Source organism: Harpia harpyja, chromosome 12 (assembly GCF_026419915.1).
Source record: "Harpia harpyja isolate bHarHar1 chromosome 12, bHarHar1 primary haplotype, whole genome shotgun sequence".
NCBI classification, from domain to species: Eukaryota; Metazoa; Chordata; class Aves; order Accipitriformes; family Accipitridae; genus Harpia; species Harpia harpyja.
In genome coordinates, this window is record NC_068951.1 from 33,366,236 (window position 1) to 33,379,074 (window position 12,839).

General features: G+C 48.5%; 2 protein-coding genes across 3 annotated transcripts; both read left to right on the forward strand.

The window, feature by feature from the left end:
• Positions 1 to 81: 81 nt before the first annotated feature.
• On the forward strand, positions 82 to 4,097 carry RPL35A (ribosomal protein L35a). Its single transcript, XM_052804646.1, has 5 exons — positions 82 to 193; positions 615 to 657; positions 1,831 to 1,983; positions 3,056 to 3,200; positions 4,039 to 4,097. Exons 2-5 carry the CDS (start codon positions 647 to 649, stop codon positions 4,060 to 4,062), a joined length of 333 nt encoding a protein of 110 aa, XP_052660606.1. The 5' UTR covers positions 82 to 193; positions 615 to 646; the 3' UTR covers positions 4,063 to 4,097.
• A 1,018-nt stretch (positions 4,098 to 5,115) lies between these two features.
• LOC128149434 (uncharacterized) lies at positions 5,116 to 8,781 on the forward strand. 2 transcript variants are annotated; one of them, XM_052804644.1, is made up of 2 exons: positions 5,116 to 6,548; positions 7,094 to 8,781. In XM_052804644.1, exons 1-2 carry the CDS (start codon positions 5,975 to 5,977, stop codon positions 7,159 to 7,161), a joined length of 642 nt encoding a protein of 213 aa, XP_052660604.1. In that variant the 5' UTR covers positions 5,116 to 5,974; the 3' UTR covers positions 7,162 to 8,781. The 2 variants fall into 2 exon arrangements, with proteins under 2 accessions (XP_052660604.1, XP_052660605.1); XM_052804645.1 differs by having other exon boundaries at positions 8,718 to 8,781.
• Positions 8,782 to 12,839: the final 4,058 nt, after the last annotated feature.

Consider the following 12,839-nt stretch of genomic DNA (forward strand, 5'->3'; position numbering starts at 1 on the left):
GAGAAAGGGGACGCGGGGGACGGGGAGAGGGACGGCGCTGTGGGCCGATGTACCCACCCCGCCGGGGCCGCCTCGGTTTTGCCCGCTCAGGCGGTGCCGGCGGCCGCCGGCGGGGTGTCCTTCCCGGCCCATATCCCGGAAGGCAGCGCGCCGGCTCTCCCTTTCGCCGCCATCTTGGTTCGCCGCCGTGGGGGTGAGCCGGGGAGCGGCGGCGCGGAGGGCGGGGGAGGAAGTTTCCTCTGCCATGGGACCGTCGGCGGGCGCGGGGCTCCCGGGGCGTTGCGGCTGGCGCCGTGCGGAGCGGGTAGAGGGCGGGATGGCGCCGATGTGCGGCGGATGGTCCCGGCCGCCCGTTGGGGCCCGCAGCTGATGGGGGGCCGAGGTGCCTGGAGCGTTCCGTTCTGTGGGGAAGCGGAGGGGTCCCCTTCCCTCCCCTGTGAGGCGGTGCCGGTCCGCGGGAGGCTGGCGGCCCTAGTGCCCTCTTCGCCTTGCTGCGGGTGGCCCCCGGCCGGCAGGCTCTTCTGGCCGCCGGACCGGGCCTGCGGCAGCTCCCGCTCGCTCGGCTGGACACTGCTGCCGGCCTGGGAGGCTCATGGCTTGTGTGTCGTTTCTAGGCCTGCTGGGACCAGGGCTTCAGGAGGACACCATGACCGGGAGGTGAGTGACCTGCCCCGAGATGGCTCTCGGTTCGTTGTTCCACTGAGCTTTTGACAAGTTCTCTTGCAAACTGAGCATTTCTGAGAGTGTGTTGTTAAAACTGCGGACAGTGATCCGTTTTCCTGTGGCTGCTCTCATTTTCCAGGACAGCTCCTTTACCCAATATCCTGCTGGGTTCTCTGTTAAACGCCCACAGTTGTGTGTCCCTATTCTGAAGTCTTTGCCTTAAGCTGGTTGTAGCTGTTCATATGGTGTGCCACGCTTTCCCCGACCTGTCAGTAGATGCGGGTTGTTAGAGGTGTTTTTGTTAGCACGGTGTTTGTGAACCATCAGTGTACGTTAGAGACTTTGACATATTGTTTCCTTGAGTAAGAGAGCTACTGTGCCATCGAGTTTTCTTACAGATATAGGGATTGAGTTTGTAAATGGTAGAGGGATCGAATCTGAATCACAGCTTTTTGTCTTAATATTTATCTGTGGAGTTTATTTTCTGTTATGCACGTGTGGAAGGTAGAACTGGACAGCTTAGTTTAATATTGCTGTATTATGGGACAGTTGCTGGATGCAGCTGAGACAGTCATGATGTGTACATGATGCATGGAATGAGCCTTATAATTGCTTTACCTGCATAGTACAGACAGGTCTTTGTCGCGAAGAATTGTTGAGGAGTTTGTCTAATGTCACTTGTCCAGTGCATGTGGAGCTGTCTCTCTGGCTGTCCTCATAGACTGCAGTTAATTCCTTTGAGGCTACAAATTAGCAGCAGTTAATATTTTCTCCTATAGCAGTTACTGCAACACAGGAGACTCAGGTTGTGGTATACAGAAAAAAAGTAGTGTTTACTCATCACAGAGTGTTTGTAGACATTTGAAAACATAACACCCACTAATGTTGAAGCACTTCGGTTTTAGTATGAAGTCGTAGTGCCAGAAGTTTATAACAAGCAGAAAGATACAAAGCTTTCATAAATACTTCATGTCTCGGTTACTTAGCTTTCCTCTGTTGACTGAACATAAGGATTTGCAGTAATCTGTAAAAGTGAAAGCAGTGGGGTTTTTCTTAATTGAATTTCTACTGCTGTGGAAATAGTTTCTGCTGAAACAGCACATGATTTGTTTTTACATTTGATACTTGGAGTGAATTATGATTTGTAAATGTTTTCAATGCCTTTAGGCTGTGGTGCAAGGCCATTTTTGCTGGCTACAAACGTGGCCTCCGAAACCAGCGGGAGCACACTGCCCTTCTGAAAATTGAAGGTGTTTATGCTCGTCAGGAGACAGACTTCTACTTGGGCAAGAGGTGTGCCTATGTATACAAAGCTAAAAAGTAAGTCACTTTTTATTGTTATGCTAAATTGGCCAACTCCTGTATCAGCTGTTGCAAATGCCAGGATGTGAGCAGTCTGTTTATAGAACTTTTGTTAGAACAAAAATAAATTGGGCTCAATTTATGAATAGAATGTCCATGGAGAACTGTGTAGACCAGTTTCGTTGGTTTGTTTCATTTTTAAAGTCCTTGGTTATTTTTGCTTTAATTGGCCTACGTGTTCTTAATTCAGATCGTGAAATTACGTGGAATAATCATTCACTGTTATAAATGATGTGTTAAGAGAGTAAATGGGATGAGAAACAAATTTTGCCTGAGACTGGCAAACACTGAAGGCGGATAGAATAAATTGAAGTGAGGTGAATTTGTGTTGAGTACTCTGAGCTATTGAGTTACTCAAACAGCAGAACTATTTTGTGAACCCTGGAGGAATTTGTATCCTGGCTTTTGCATGCCCCTGTCAGAGCACTGTCACTTCTGCTGTGCTGGCATTGGTGGAGGCCTTAAGAACAGTTACTTATTACCTTCCACTTAATTTTTCTTTGAGTGTAGCTGTTCGAGTTCAGATGTGGGAGTTCAGAATTGCCTTGAATAAAATTGATCAGACTGTTAACTTGACCACCGTTGTTTTCCAAGATGGCCTATGGCTTTTCTGCTAAAGCAATTTTTTGCAGTCTATCCCTTCCTTTCCTGCCTTTGGTGTGTCTGGAGAAATCTTACAAGTGAGACGTTGCATTTTCTTTGGCGTTGAAATTGTTGAGTTTTCGGTTTGATCATCTTCGCATCAGTGTTTTCCAAATTTTTAAGCTTCATAACTTGTTAATAGTTCCCCAGTGGAGCTTCTGATAAATTACAAGCCGCAATACTTACCTGTTTGGAAGGTATAGTGAAAACCCCAGGCCTAGCAAATTTCACAGGTAAATAAAAGTGGAAGGTGGTCCAATTAAAGATGACTGAGGAATAAAGTTACAGAAGTGCCTTAAAGAGGCTGCATTGTCTGCACCATCCCTGATGGGTCCTGTACAGAGCTGTGACTGGTGTGCTCAGCAGTTCTTTTCCTCTCTTTTTTCAGCAACACTGTAACCCCCGGTGGCAAACCCAACAGGACACGAGTGATTTGGGGGAAGGTAACTCGCGCCCATGGGAACAGCGGCATGGTTCGTGCCAAGTTCCGCTCCAACCTTCCTGCCAAGGCCATTGGACACAGAATCCGGGTGGTAAGTGGATTTTCACAAGAAGATATTTATTGGCAGTTTTTGGGGTGCCTTTCAATCCCACATAGTATGAGGGGAAAACTTGAACTATAGTTTTGTTCTTTGCGGTTGTGTATTCAGCATGGCTCTTTGATAAGTGCTCCTTTTGGAGCTAGGAGAGTTTTGTGGCTGGCTTCTTGTGCTGAGGGGGTTTGTCTCATTGTCAAGGGGTTTGTATGCTTGCTCAGCCTGGAAAGGCTCTTCGAGTTCTGGGACTCTTCCTCAGCTCCATTCCCTGGATCTTGTACATGTATTTTTGTACCCTTCTAGTCCAGTTCCTACCCGTTGACAGATTTTTTTTTCTCCTACCTCCCAAACGTTTTAACTGAGGGATGTACAGTCCTGACCTGTCTGCTAGGACCTGCTCCACAGTTGATGTTTTAGCCACAAAGCTTCAGTGAGGCTGTCCCTTTAGGTCCCTTGCCCAGAGTTTTGATGCAATACCTTTCTAGCGATGTTGTCAAAAGGAGTATCAGAGGGGATGCAAATCCTTCCTTTCTGTCTTTCTCCCGTGCCTTAGAAAAAGCACAGTAGGAGCGGCACAGTTAAATCCTGAAACTAGACCCATGAGGACTCTTCCTGTCAGTGGGCAGGGGGGCTGACTGCCGGGGGAGCCTATGCACCAGTGAAGTGCTGCTTCAAATCACTGAACTAGCTTGCACCTCTTGTGTGTAAATAGGAGGATCGCTTTTATAGCAGTTGAGGAGATCGATGATCTAAATTGTAACTGCAAAACTTCTGTTTAAAATAGTACAGTCCAGTAACAGGATTTCTAACATGATTCTATTCTTGTCTTTTACAGATGCTGTATCCATCTAGGATCTAAATTTTTATTGGAAATAAAATGGAGAATCTGTTTAATTTTTGTACTTTTCTATTTTTATTCCCTCCACCTATTTTGAGGGACTTCATTCTTTTTCAGTAGCGTATCAGAATTCACAGCATGGGATGGAGTAGTGACTCTAAGCTAGATAATGAAGTGGAGATTCCACCCGTGCTTGGCAAGGCATTTGTAGAGCAGACTACATTCTAAAGGCAAATAACTGTCAGCCTTTACTGCAACCTGTCTGTGCCTCCCATCGTGGAATCTGAATGGTTTGCAGGGCTAAACAATAAACATTTACAACCTCATAAACTGTGCACACAAGCTTTATACAGAACGTGAGAAATAATTCCTTGCCTACCTAGTAGAGGGAAACTTCTTGTTCCTGTTTTTCTTGTACTTGGCGATGACTGCTGTTGAGACAAAACTGTGTAATGGGACACTAAATCCTAGCAGGTTTAAGTCCTAGCTCGCATCTAAAAATAGCAGTTCCAGTAGAATCACAAAGAATGAGACCATATGCACCTGGGCAGCATTCGTGCCTGTAGTATCTGCTCTATGAAATTTATTTAGACACATTTTCATCACACAACTCTGTAGTGCCTGAGTGTTAATACTTGCTGGTTTCCTGGCCAGCCTTACCACAGTGTGTAATGTGGAGTGGGGAGGATCCTTACATTAGACTAGTATATCATTTTCATGAGTTCTTTTAAGGTTTGTTGAACAAGAAGGTGGTAAAAAATGAATTTAAAGCTTCCTTAAGTGCAAGCCTCAAAGTTTCTTAGTACATCCCTCAAGAATACTGGGTAGTTTTAAGGGAGGTTTCAGGCAGCTGCAGGTTAGCATGGTTACTGCTGATGTCACAGTCCCAAAATGATCTGTCAGTATCCTGGATGGGTAATACCACTGATTCCATGTAGTTGTTCCGTCATTTGGAAAGCATCCCTAGTTGTTGAGGCAGGTGAGTTGTTGCCCTAACCTTCCTTTGGTCCCACTCCAGCACAGGTCCCTCCTTCCCTGTGAGAGAGAGCTTCCCTCTCCCTGCCCGGCCAGGGAGCCCTCTGAGCTGGGGCTGGGCTTGTCTCCCATCTCCTGCGGTGGGCTGGTATTTCCTAACATCCTCTTCCTTCTGAAGGAGGTGGAGTAGTCGTGTATTAGGAGTGCATTATTGGGTAAATTAAGACTTTCTTTTGAATGGCAATTCAAACAAAAACTGTTTGGACCTGGCTACTCAGCGCTGGTATAGAAATTATTTCACTGAACTTGGTTCAAGAACTACACCTGCTGCTACTGGTGTCTCCAGCAGCAGGAGAGCACTTGCAGTGGAAAGTGCTTTTTTTTCTAATGTGTGGAGAGAACCTGCAGCTTATGGCATTCTGGGTCAAGTCAAGCAGGGCTTTAGTCTTCTGCAAGTACTGACAGGTGGTACACATAGGATTCAAAGAAGGATGGGGTGGAATACAAATTGAATTTCCTGTTTGGGGCATTACCAGAGGAAGGAGGAGGAAATGTGGTGGGCAAATTGGACTGTAACAGCAGGTTGGTAGGACTTGGTCCCTATCATGTGGCTGGATTCTGCTGATGAGAAGGTAATAAGCACTTGAGTTTGAGGTAAGCGGCCCAAAAATAATAATCCCTTTTCTCTCATCTTCTACTGTACCAGACTGCTAAGGTACAAAGTCTGTTCCTGGGAGGTCCAACATCAAATAGCATATGGCTACAATTTTTGAGTCTTTGTGTCAAAACTCTGCTACTTCCTTTCACATTCATTTGGTCCCACCAAAACCAGCGTGTTTGCTTCTACCTGGTGGTGGCTCAGAGCAGCAGGTGTAGCCTGTTCCAAGGCCTGTGGGGTGCAAGTGTCTTTGCTACAGCAAACCCCTTCTACTGCTTTCCCCAGGAGTGCTGTAAACTGATGTGGGAGGAAGCTATGGCATCAGAGGAGCCTGCTGTCTGCTCCTTCGTGGACCAAACCACGTGGGAGCTCCTCAACCTGCTGGACATAGTGGGGAGGCGAAACGGACGGGTGCTGGTGATGGAGGTGGACAATGACAATGTGAGAACTCCCTCGGTGCTGTTGGATTTTGCCCAGGACCTGTGTGGCACAGCTGACGTCAGGGCTAAACTACAGCAGGCGGAGAGGATGGAAGAGGAGGAGGAGGTTCGGCCACATCTGGTTTTTATGCTGTGGCAAGCCACTGTGTTGAAGCAGCTCATGCGGTGGGAGCACCTGGATGAGGCCCTCTGGGATGTGAGGAGCCTCCTCCCCTGCCTGCCAGATGTGCTGGTGCTTGTGATGATCCATCCAGGCCCCCAGGAGCAGCTGGACCAGGCAGTGGGAGCGCTTAGGAGGCTGCAGTGTCTGCTGGATGGGGCCTGGCAACTGGTGGTAGAGGCAGCGGTCTACAGCCCCGGCCAGCCTGGTGGTATCCTGGAGGCAGAGCGAGCTGCGTGTAGAGCACTGAGAGAAGTCTTAAACTGCCATGAAGGTATCCTGGGACATAGCCAAACACAAGGGCAAGGGACACAGAGGCAGGCTTTTTAGAAATATAAACATGCACAGGGTGGGGCATGGAAGGGTCTGAGGGACAGTGTAGACCAACATGATGTGTGGTGGCTGGGTTCAGATACAGGAGGAAAGTTAAACTAGACCTTGTGGGCAATGGGAGCTGGAAATGAGAGTGAGGGCTTAAGTGCTGGGATGGGGATGGGCAATGTGAGTCTGAGCCTACTGTGTGTCCTCTTCCAAGTTGGCTGGTGGTGGCTTTTGCTTCTTGCCCCAAAACACACGTGGCTGTGGAAATGCTAGTCAGTGTAAGAACTGCAGACCTAACTCCACTGCTGGGGCTTTCCGTGATTATGTTAACAGCTCCACGGTCTCACTGACCCTGCGTTCCTCATTGGAGGGATGTGCCAACTTTTTGGGGTGAGCTATAGGCCAAAGCTTTGACCAGGATGATGCCTGCTGTTCTGTTATGTGCGTTTCCTCCCCTGCAAGTCGAGTCCCAGGGTCAACTTATTGTTTTGCTCCCAGAGTTCAGTTACTGCTGTGCCCTACCTGAACATATGCCACACGAGGTATCAAAGATGGCTGGAGAATGAGTTTCCTCGGGCAGCAGAATCTGGCAGGTTGGTTTCAGTGCTGTTCACCTGGATGTCTCTTTGTAGAAATACTCCCCTCCTGGTGCGTTGCTTGTCTGCCCAGTCCTTCTGCATGGACATGATTCAGTATGTGGCTGCTGCCAGAGGGGGACACTGTGCCCTCAGCATCACTCTGTCCTTGCTACAAAGCTCAGATTTCTTTGGCTACAAAGCTCAGATTTCTTTGCTGCATTGGCTGAACAATCTACCCCAAAAAACTTCTATCAAAAATCACTGAGTTTCTGCTTTGCATGAAATGCCTTGCTCGAATATCAAAATGTCCCCGAGAAACCTGCTGGGCTGTCCCCAAGAAACCAGCTGTCAACAGGGAGGGAGTCAGAGCAGGCCAGCAGCCTCTGGATTTTAAACTGTCCCAAAACAGATTGTGAAACAAACTCAGAGGTAAGAGCTAAGACCACATTTTCCCAGGAGAGCCTGGATGCAGGGCTCTTTGGTATGTAGCTCCCATCAGCACAAAGCTCCTGAAATTCCCCAGGGTTCTTTGTAGTCACAGGATGGTGGGAGAGCAAAGTTTGCTGCCCCCTCTTGCTTATCGAACAAGATGCTGCAAACAAGACAAAGGTCCATCTCCTGTTGCACTGCTGTTTGCCATTAGTGTGTTGGCCTTTCCCAAGATACTGTCCTTACACCAGAACAGTCGAAGGGTCTGGGATGAGCTGTCTAAACTTGTTACACTGATCCGTGGGATCCTTCCCACCTACCCTGATGGAAGGACCTGTGGATGGTTTATGTGCACAGCATGCTCTGTAAGTCACTATTTCACAGATGGACACTCCAGGCGTGCCTGGTAGCTCAGTGTGGTGTGTTTGGGCATGCGACACCTTGCTGTCATTCGTGCTGTGTTTTCATGCTTGCTGCCTGAGCAGCCCTTCAGTACGATGGGTGAAAGAAGCTTACTGTATCTTGACCCAAACTCCACTGAGATCTATAGATCAGGGTCGAAGTGCTGGCTTACAGAGGTCTCAGCACAGCTCTTGTGGGAGGACTGAGGGCGGTGTGGGCTGAACCCACAACGTGTGTGGGGCTGAGAATCAGCTGGAGCGAGGACGGTCCTCATCTATGCGCAAATGCAGACTGACACTGCTGAGCCCTTCTGTAACAGGAAATCAATCAGCATCCTCTTCAAACTAGAGGCACTACAATTAAACCAGTACATTTGTGTTCGCTCCTCATTCCTGGGTAAAAAAAAAAAAAATCTGTGCAGATGAAAACCCAACATTTAGCCAACTGTCAATTAAAGGAGCTGTTGCAGGCAGCTGACCTTACACCCATAAAAGTGGGTACCAGTAGACATCCAGCAGGTTGAATTACTGGGATGGGTTATTTTGGATGGTAGAAACTGTGGGAGCAGTAGATTATTTTTGTTTTGAAGGCCAATGGCCCATGTAATAGCTGAACTCATTTCCCATCTTCTCTGGGCATGGCAAGGCACTATGGTTAGCTCCACATTTTTGCATTGGGAGTTTAAATGTATTTCTTCTCTGGTTTTTTTACAGATCTTGTATCCACCTAAGATCTTATCAATCTCCAAAAGAAGTATTAAAAACCTGGTATTTATTTAATTTCCCTGTGTGTCTGTGTACCTATAAGCTTTAAAGCTGTACATCAAAGACTATGAAACTCCTGCTGAAGCTGCAGGTTTGTGCAATATAGTACGGAAGGGGTGGGATTTGGGTGTGGTGCAGAGCCTCTGAACCAACTTTTCTCAGGGAAAGGATGCTCCATGTTATTTTTCAAATATGGGTTCTTTCCACATCCTTAAGGACAGTGTGGCTTTACAAAGCAAAACAACCTTCCTGCAGGTGTTTGGGTGGTGCTGGTGCTTGGCAGCCTCTTGGATGAGGTGCTGGTTCTGTGAAAAAACCTGCTTTAAAGGATGGGGGGAAAATGACCTTGTCCAGTTGTCTAAATATAATTATAACACATTTGACCCAATTGCTCTGTTGTAGAAGAGACTTTTCATGAGCAATTGGGCATCTTAGGATAAATTCCCCCTTTCTTTAGAGAGGATGCTTTTTTTTTTTTTTTATCGAGCTAATGCAGAAATAGTTTTCTTGAGTCAATGCAAGATGTGTACGGTTCAGGCTGTTTGTGAGTGCAGGAAGTTTGGCTTTAAGAGACTCCTGATCAGCACATTAGCACATGCTTAAAGCAAGTAGCCATGATGAGGTCCTGTGTGTCTATTATTTCCTGTAGCATTTGAAACATGCAGTTAACCGTCCAAATCCAGGCACAGTCCATGCAGCTCTCTCACGTTTCTCCTCTGGCAGCATGTTTGTGCTGTGTCCAGGCACTTCTGCACGGGGTGACATGCGGCATGGCCAAGCACTGCTGGTAAAAGGGAAAGCTCTGAGGCACATGGCTGAAATCCTGGCCAGGACCTGGGAGCACAGGGATGCCTGCAGGGGCAAGTGATGTAGCCACAGGGATATGTGGCTGGGGTGGGGAGGAGTGTGGTCCCCCGGACCGAGGGGGGGGGGGCAGAACACCATGGGTGCTGTCAAGCTGCATCCATGCTTCATTCTCCAGCTAATCCTGGACGGACATATAGGAGTCTGGGAGCTCCCTGCTCTGCTGCTGTGACTGCTCCCCCAACCTGCTGTGCTCCAACAAAGGCAAGTCATGGGAGATCTGCTCTTTAAATGTTGAACGCCATTCCCATTTTGACTAATGCAGAGTTGGCAAGTTTTCATGCGATAGCTGTGGTGCCAGGCTAGCAGGAGCACTGTGATCCAGCAAAGCAGAAACAAGCAGCTGTGGCCTGAAACCTCTTCAGCCAGCTCAGCTAGATCCCAAAGAGGAGACGCACCAGCAAGCATTAGGAGTACTGCTGCATGGCCCAGAAGTTTGCCAAGGGCAACAGGTCTCTTCCCAGGGCAGAGGAGAACAACCTGCTCTGCTCAGCTGGCATCACACGCAATGAGAGCAGCAGGGAGCTGCCGTCCTGTGGGCTTCAGGCATCTGAGCATCTGAGTACTACCTCTGGAAGAAGATCTTGATCAAGAAGGCACCTGAGCCAAGCTTTGCCCATTTCCAAAAAATCCTTGCCTAGCCCCGCTCCTCATTGATCTGCAACATCATGCCTATGTTCCAGGGCAAAGTCCAACTGCCCTTTGGTGGCCTGTAGTGTACCAGAAGGGCACCTCACCAGCTGGTTATTTGTGTCCTCTTTCAGGGCTCAACTGTGTCAAACCAGGCAGATCTAAACCTACATGTTCTGCCCATCGAAGCAACTCTAGCCTGGCAAGCTGATGGATCTGCCCTTTGTCTTTATGAAGGGAGCAGTTCTGAGAACCTGGGGGCTTGGCCTGTGCCAAGAATGGGTTTTGTGGGAATGAGGCAGGAGGATGCAAGAGGGAGCGTGAGCGAGGCAGGAGGGGCTGCATTTGCATGCAGTGGTCCCCAAGCACAGGTCTCCAGCTCGGTGGGGGTCTGGGGTAACTTTTAAGAGGTTCTGCAAAGGGTAAGCATACATAAAGCTGTACTGCTGTTGTTGAAGGCATGTGTGTACTGGGAAAAAATGGAGGCTGGTGGTGGTGAACAGCTAGTCCCAGGTCCTGTCATCAAAGCAAGGGCAAGGCTCCAGCAGGACATCCAGAAAAAGGCCAGAAGAGGCAGCTTGGTCCTTGGGTCTGATTTCATGTCTATCGCCAGCCAGTTTTTGGACATCTTCCCAGTGGAGGAGCAAAGAGCAGAGTAGGCTGAGGGGCAGCCTCCATCCCTCTCTAAGGGGACAGGCAGAGACATCCCTCCTACTGCATGATCAGGACTGCCCCAACACCATGGGCTTTCTGCACATGGCCCTGTGCCAGGTCCCCATCCTCCTCTTCAGAAATACATTCCTATGCCCCTCTGCCATCCAGAAAGGGATGGTGACTCAAGGAAACATAAGGAAACTTAGGACAACTGCAGAGATGGGCAGGATGAGGCACGGCTTTCAAAGGGAACGGGATTTTGGAGAAGAGAGGCAGGGAAAGGTTTGGTGTTCTCCATCAGGAAGCCAGGCTGTGTTGGAGCCATGGGACAGCCAAAGACTTCCCAGCTGTGTTTGCTTATGGGGTGTAACCTCTGCTGAGTGTTGCTCAGAGGCGTGTGATGACTTGGATGGATCCAGGCCAGGGCTGAGTTGGCACAGGCTGCCAGGGGACCAAAACTGGGGCTGTCTCAGCAGTGCCTGGAGGTGGCTGGGTCTGGGGCATGGGGAGCTGTGACAGGACAAAGCGACCATCCAGTTTGGATTCAGTTGCGACTGAACTTGTCACAGGAAGGATCTGTGTCTGGTTTGATACAGTGCAACCTTCAGTGGGGGAAAAGTTCAGGGGCTAGAAAGGTTGAGGGAAGTTTTGGGGAAGGTCAGTGGAGGAGATGGGAAGAGCCATGGAGGACTGAACAGGAGACAGGAGCTAGAAGGCGATCAGTGGGACTGGGATGTTCAGGGCAAGGGGATAGGTGGGGTTTGGGGTATTTTCTTCACTCGCAATTACCTCCTCTGCTACTTCTTTGGGGCACCCAAGAAGGTCTCCATGGATGAAGAGCTCAGCCAGTGCTGCTGGTGCCCTGCAGCAATGCTCCTGGTGGCAGCTGGTAGCGCTGCACAAGTAAAGCAGATGCTTTCCAGCATCTCATAATGATGTGTTTTTCCAAAGCAGTAAGTGGAAGCAGGTTTGGAGAACAGGTCTGTGAAAGAGCACTTGTGCAAATGTTTGTTAAGGCTTAGCTTGTCGGCAGCCAGTTCCCACTCCTAGCTGGCTCAGAGGCTTTTCCAAGTGCCCCCGTGAGCATCGAGGCTGCTGAGAGGAAGAGTTTAAGGAGCTGGGCTGGGTCATTGGACATGGGGGCTCAGAGCTGCTCCCACAGATTCCCTCGTGCTCGTTTAGCCTCTCTGCCTCCTATCATCAAAATTGGTGGGAGAATTCTTTTTCCCCTCCTCTTTCTAATCTCTTCAGAAGAGAGTTTAATCTTGGTACATGCATCTCTTAAGGGGCCTAATCCAATGGACCTTTGATTTTGTTTAGACTTCAAGGCACTACACGATAAATTTATTTTTCTGAACAAAGCATCTTCTCTTCCTCCTTTGAAGTCCAAAATGAGCAGATGTTGTGTTTGCTCTGAACAGCTATGGGCATACGTGAGAGATGTGATTACCCTCATTTAGGGCTATCTGCAGAGATTTTCTACAAATGTGACTGTCAGATGGATGTTTGAAGGGGTGTCAGGCCTTGTAAATACATCTGTGTTTTCACACAGATGCCTGCCAGAGTTCTGAATTCACTTTGTCAGGGACTACAAATACTGCTGATCTCATGACTGCCTCTGAACTCTTTGAGCTGTACCTCTTTAAGTAATACAAAGGAAGATAAAGTTGTATTTACTATTAGATCATACCTCTGTTAATGAGTAAAGAAGTGTAAACAAGGTTGGTTGGGTATTGTGGGTGATGTTCACCTTTCCAACCATCCTCTTCTGGCAATGGTACATGTGTACCCAAACTTAACCAGAGAATTGCAGTGGCCACAAAGAACAGCTCTACCTGGTCCCTAATATTAGTTTTTAGAGGCTGTGCTGGCAGTTTAAACATTGGGGCCGCTGCAGAGAAACAGCCAGTGGTGCTCCTTCTG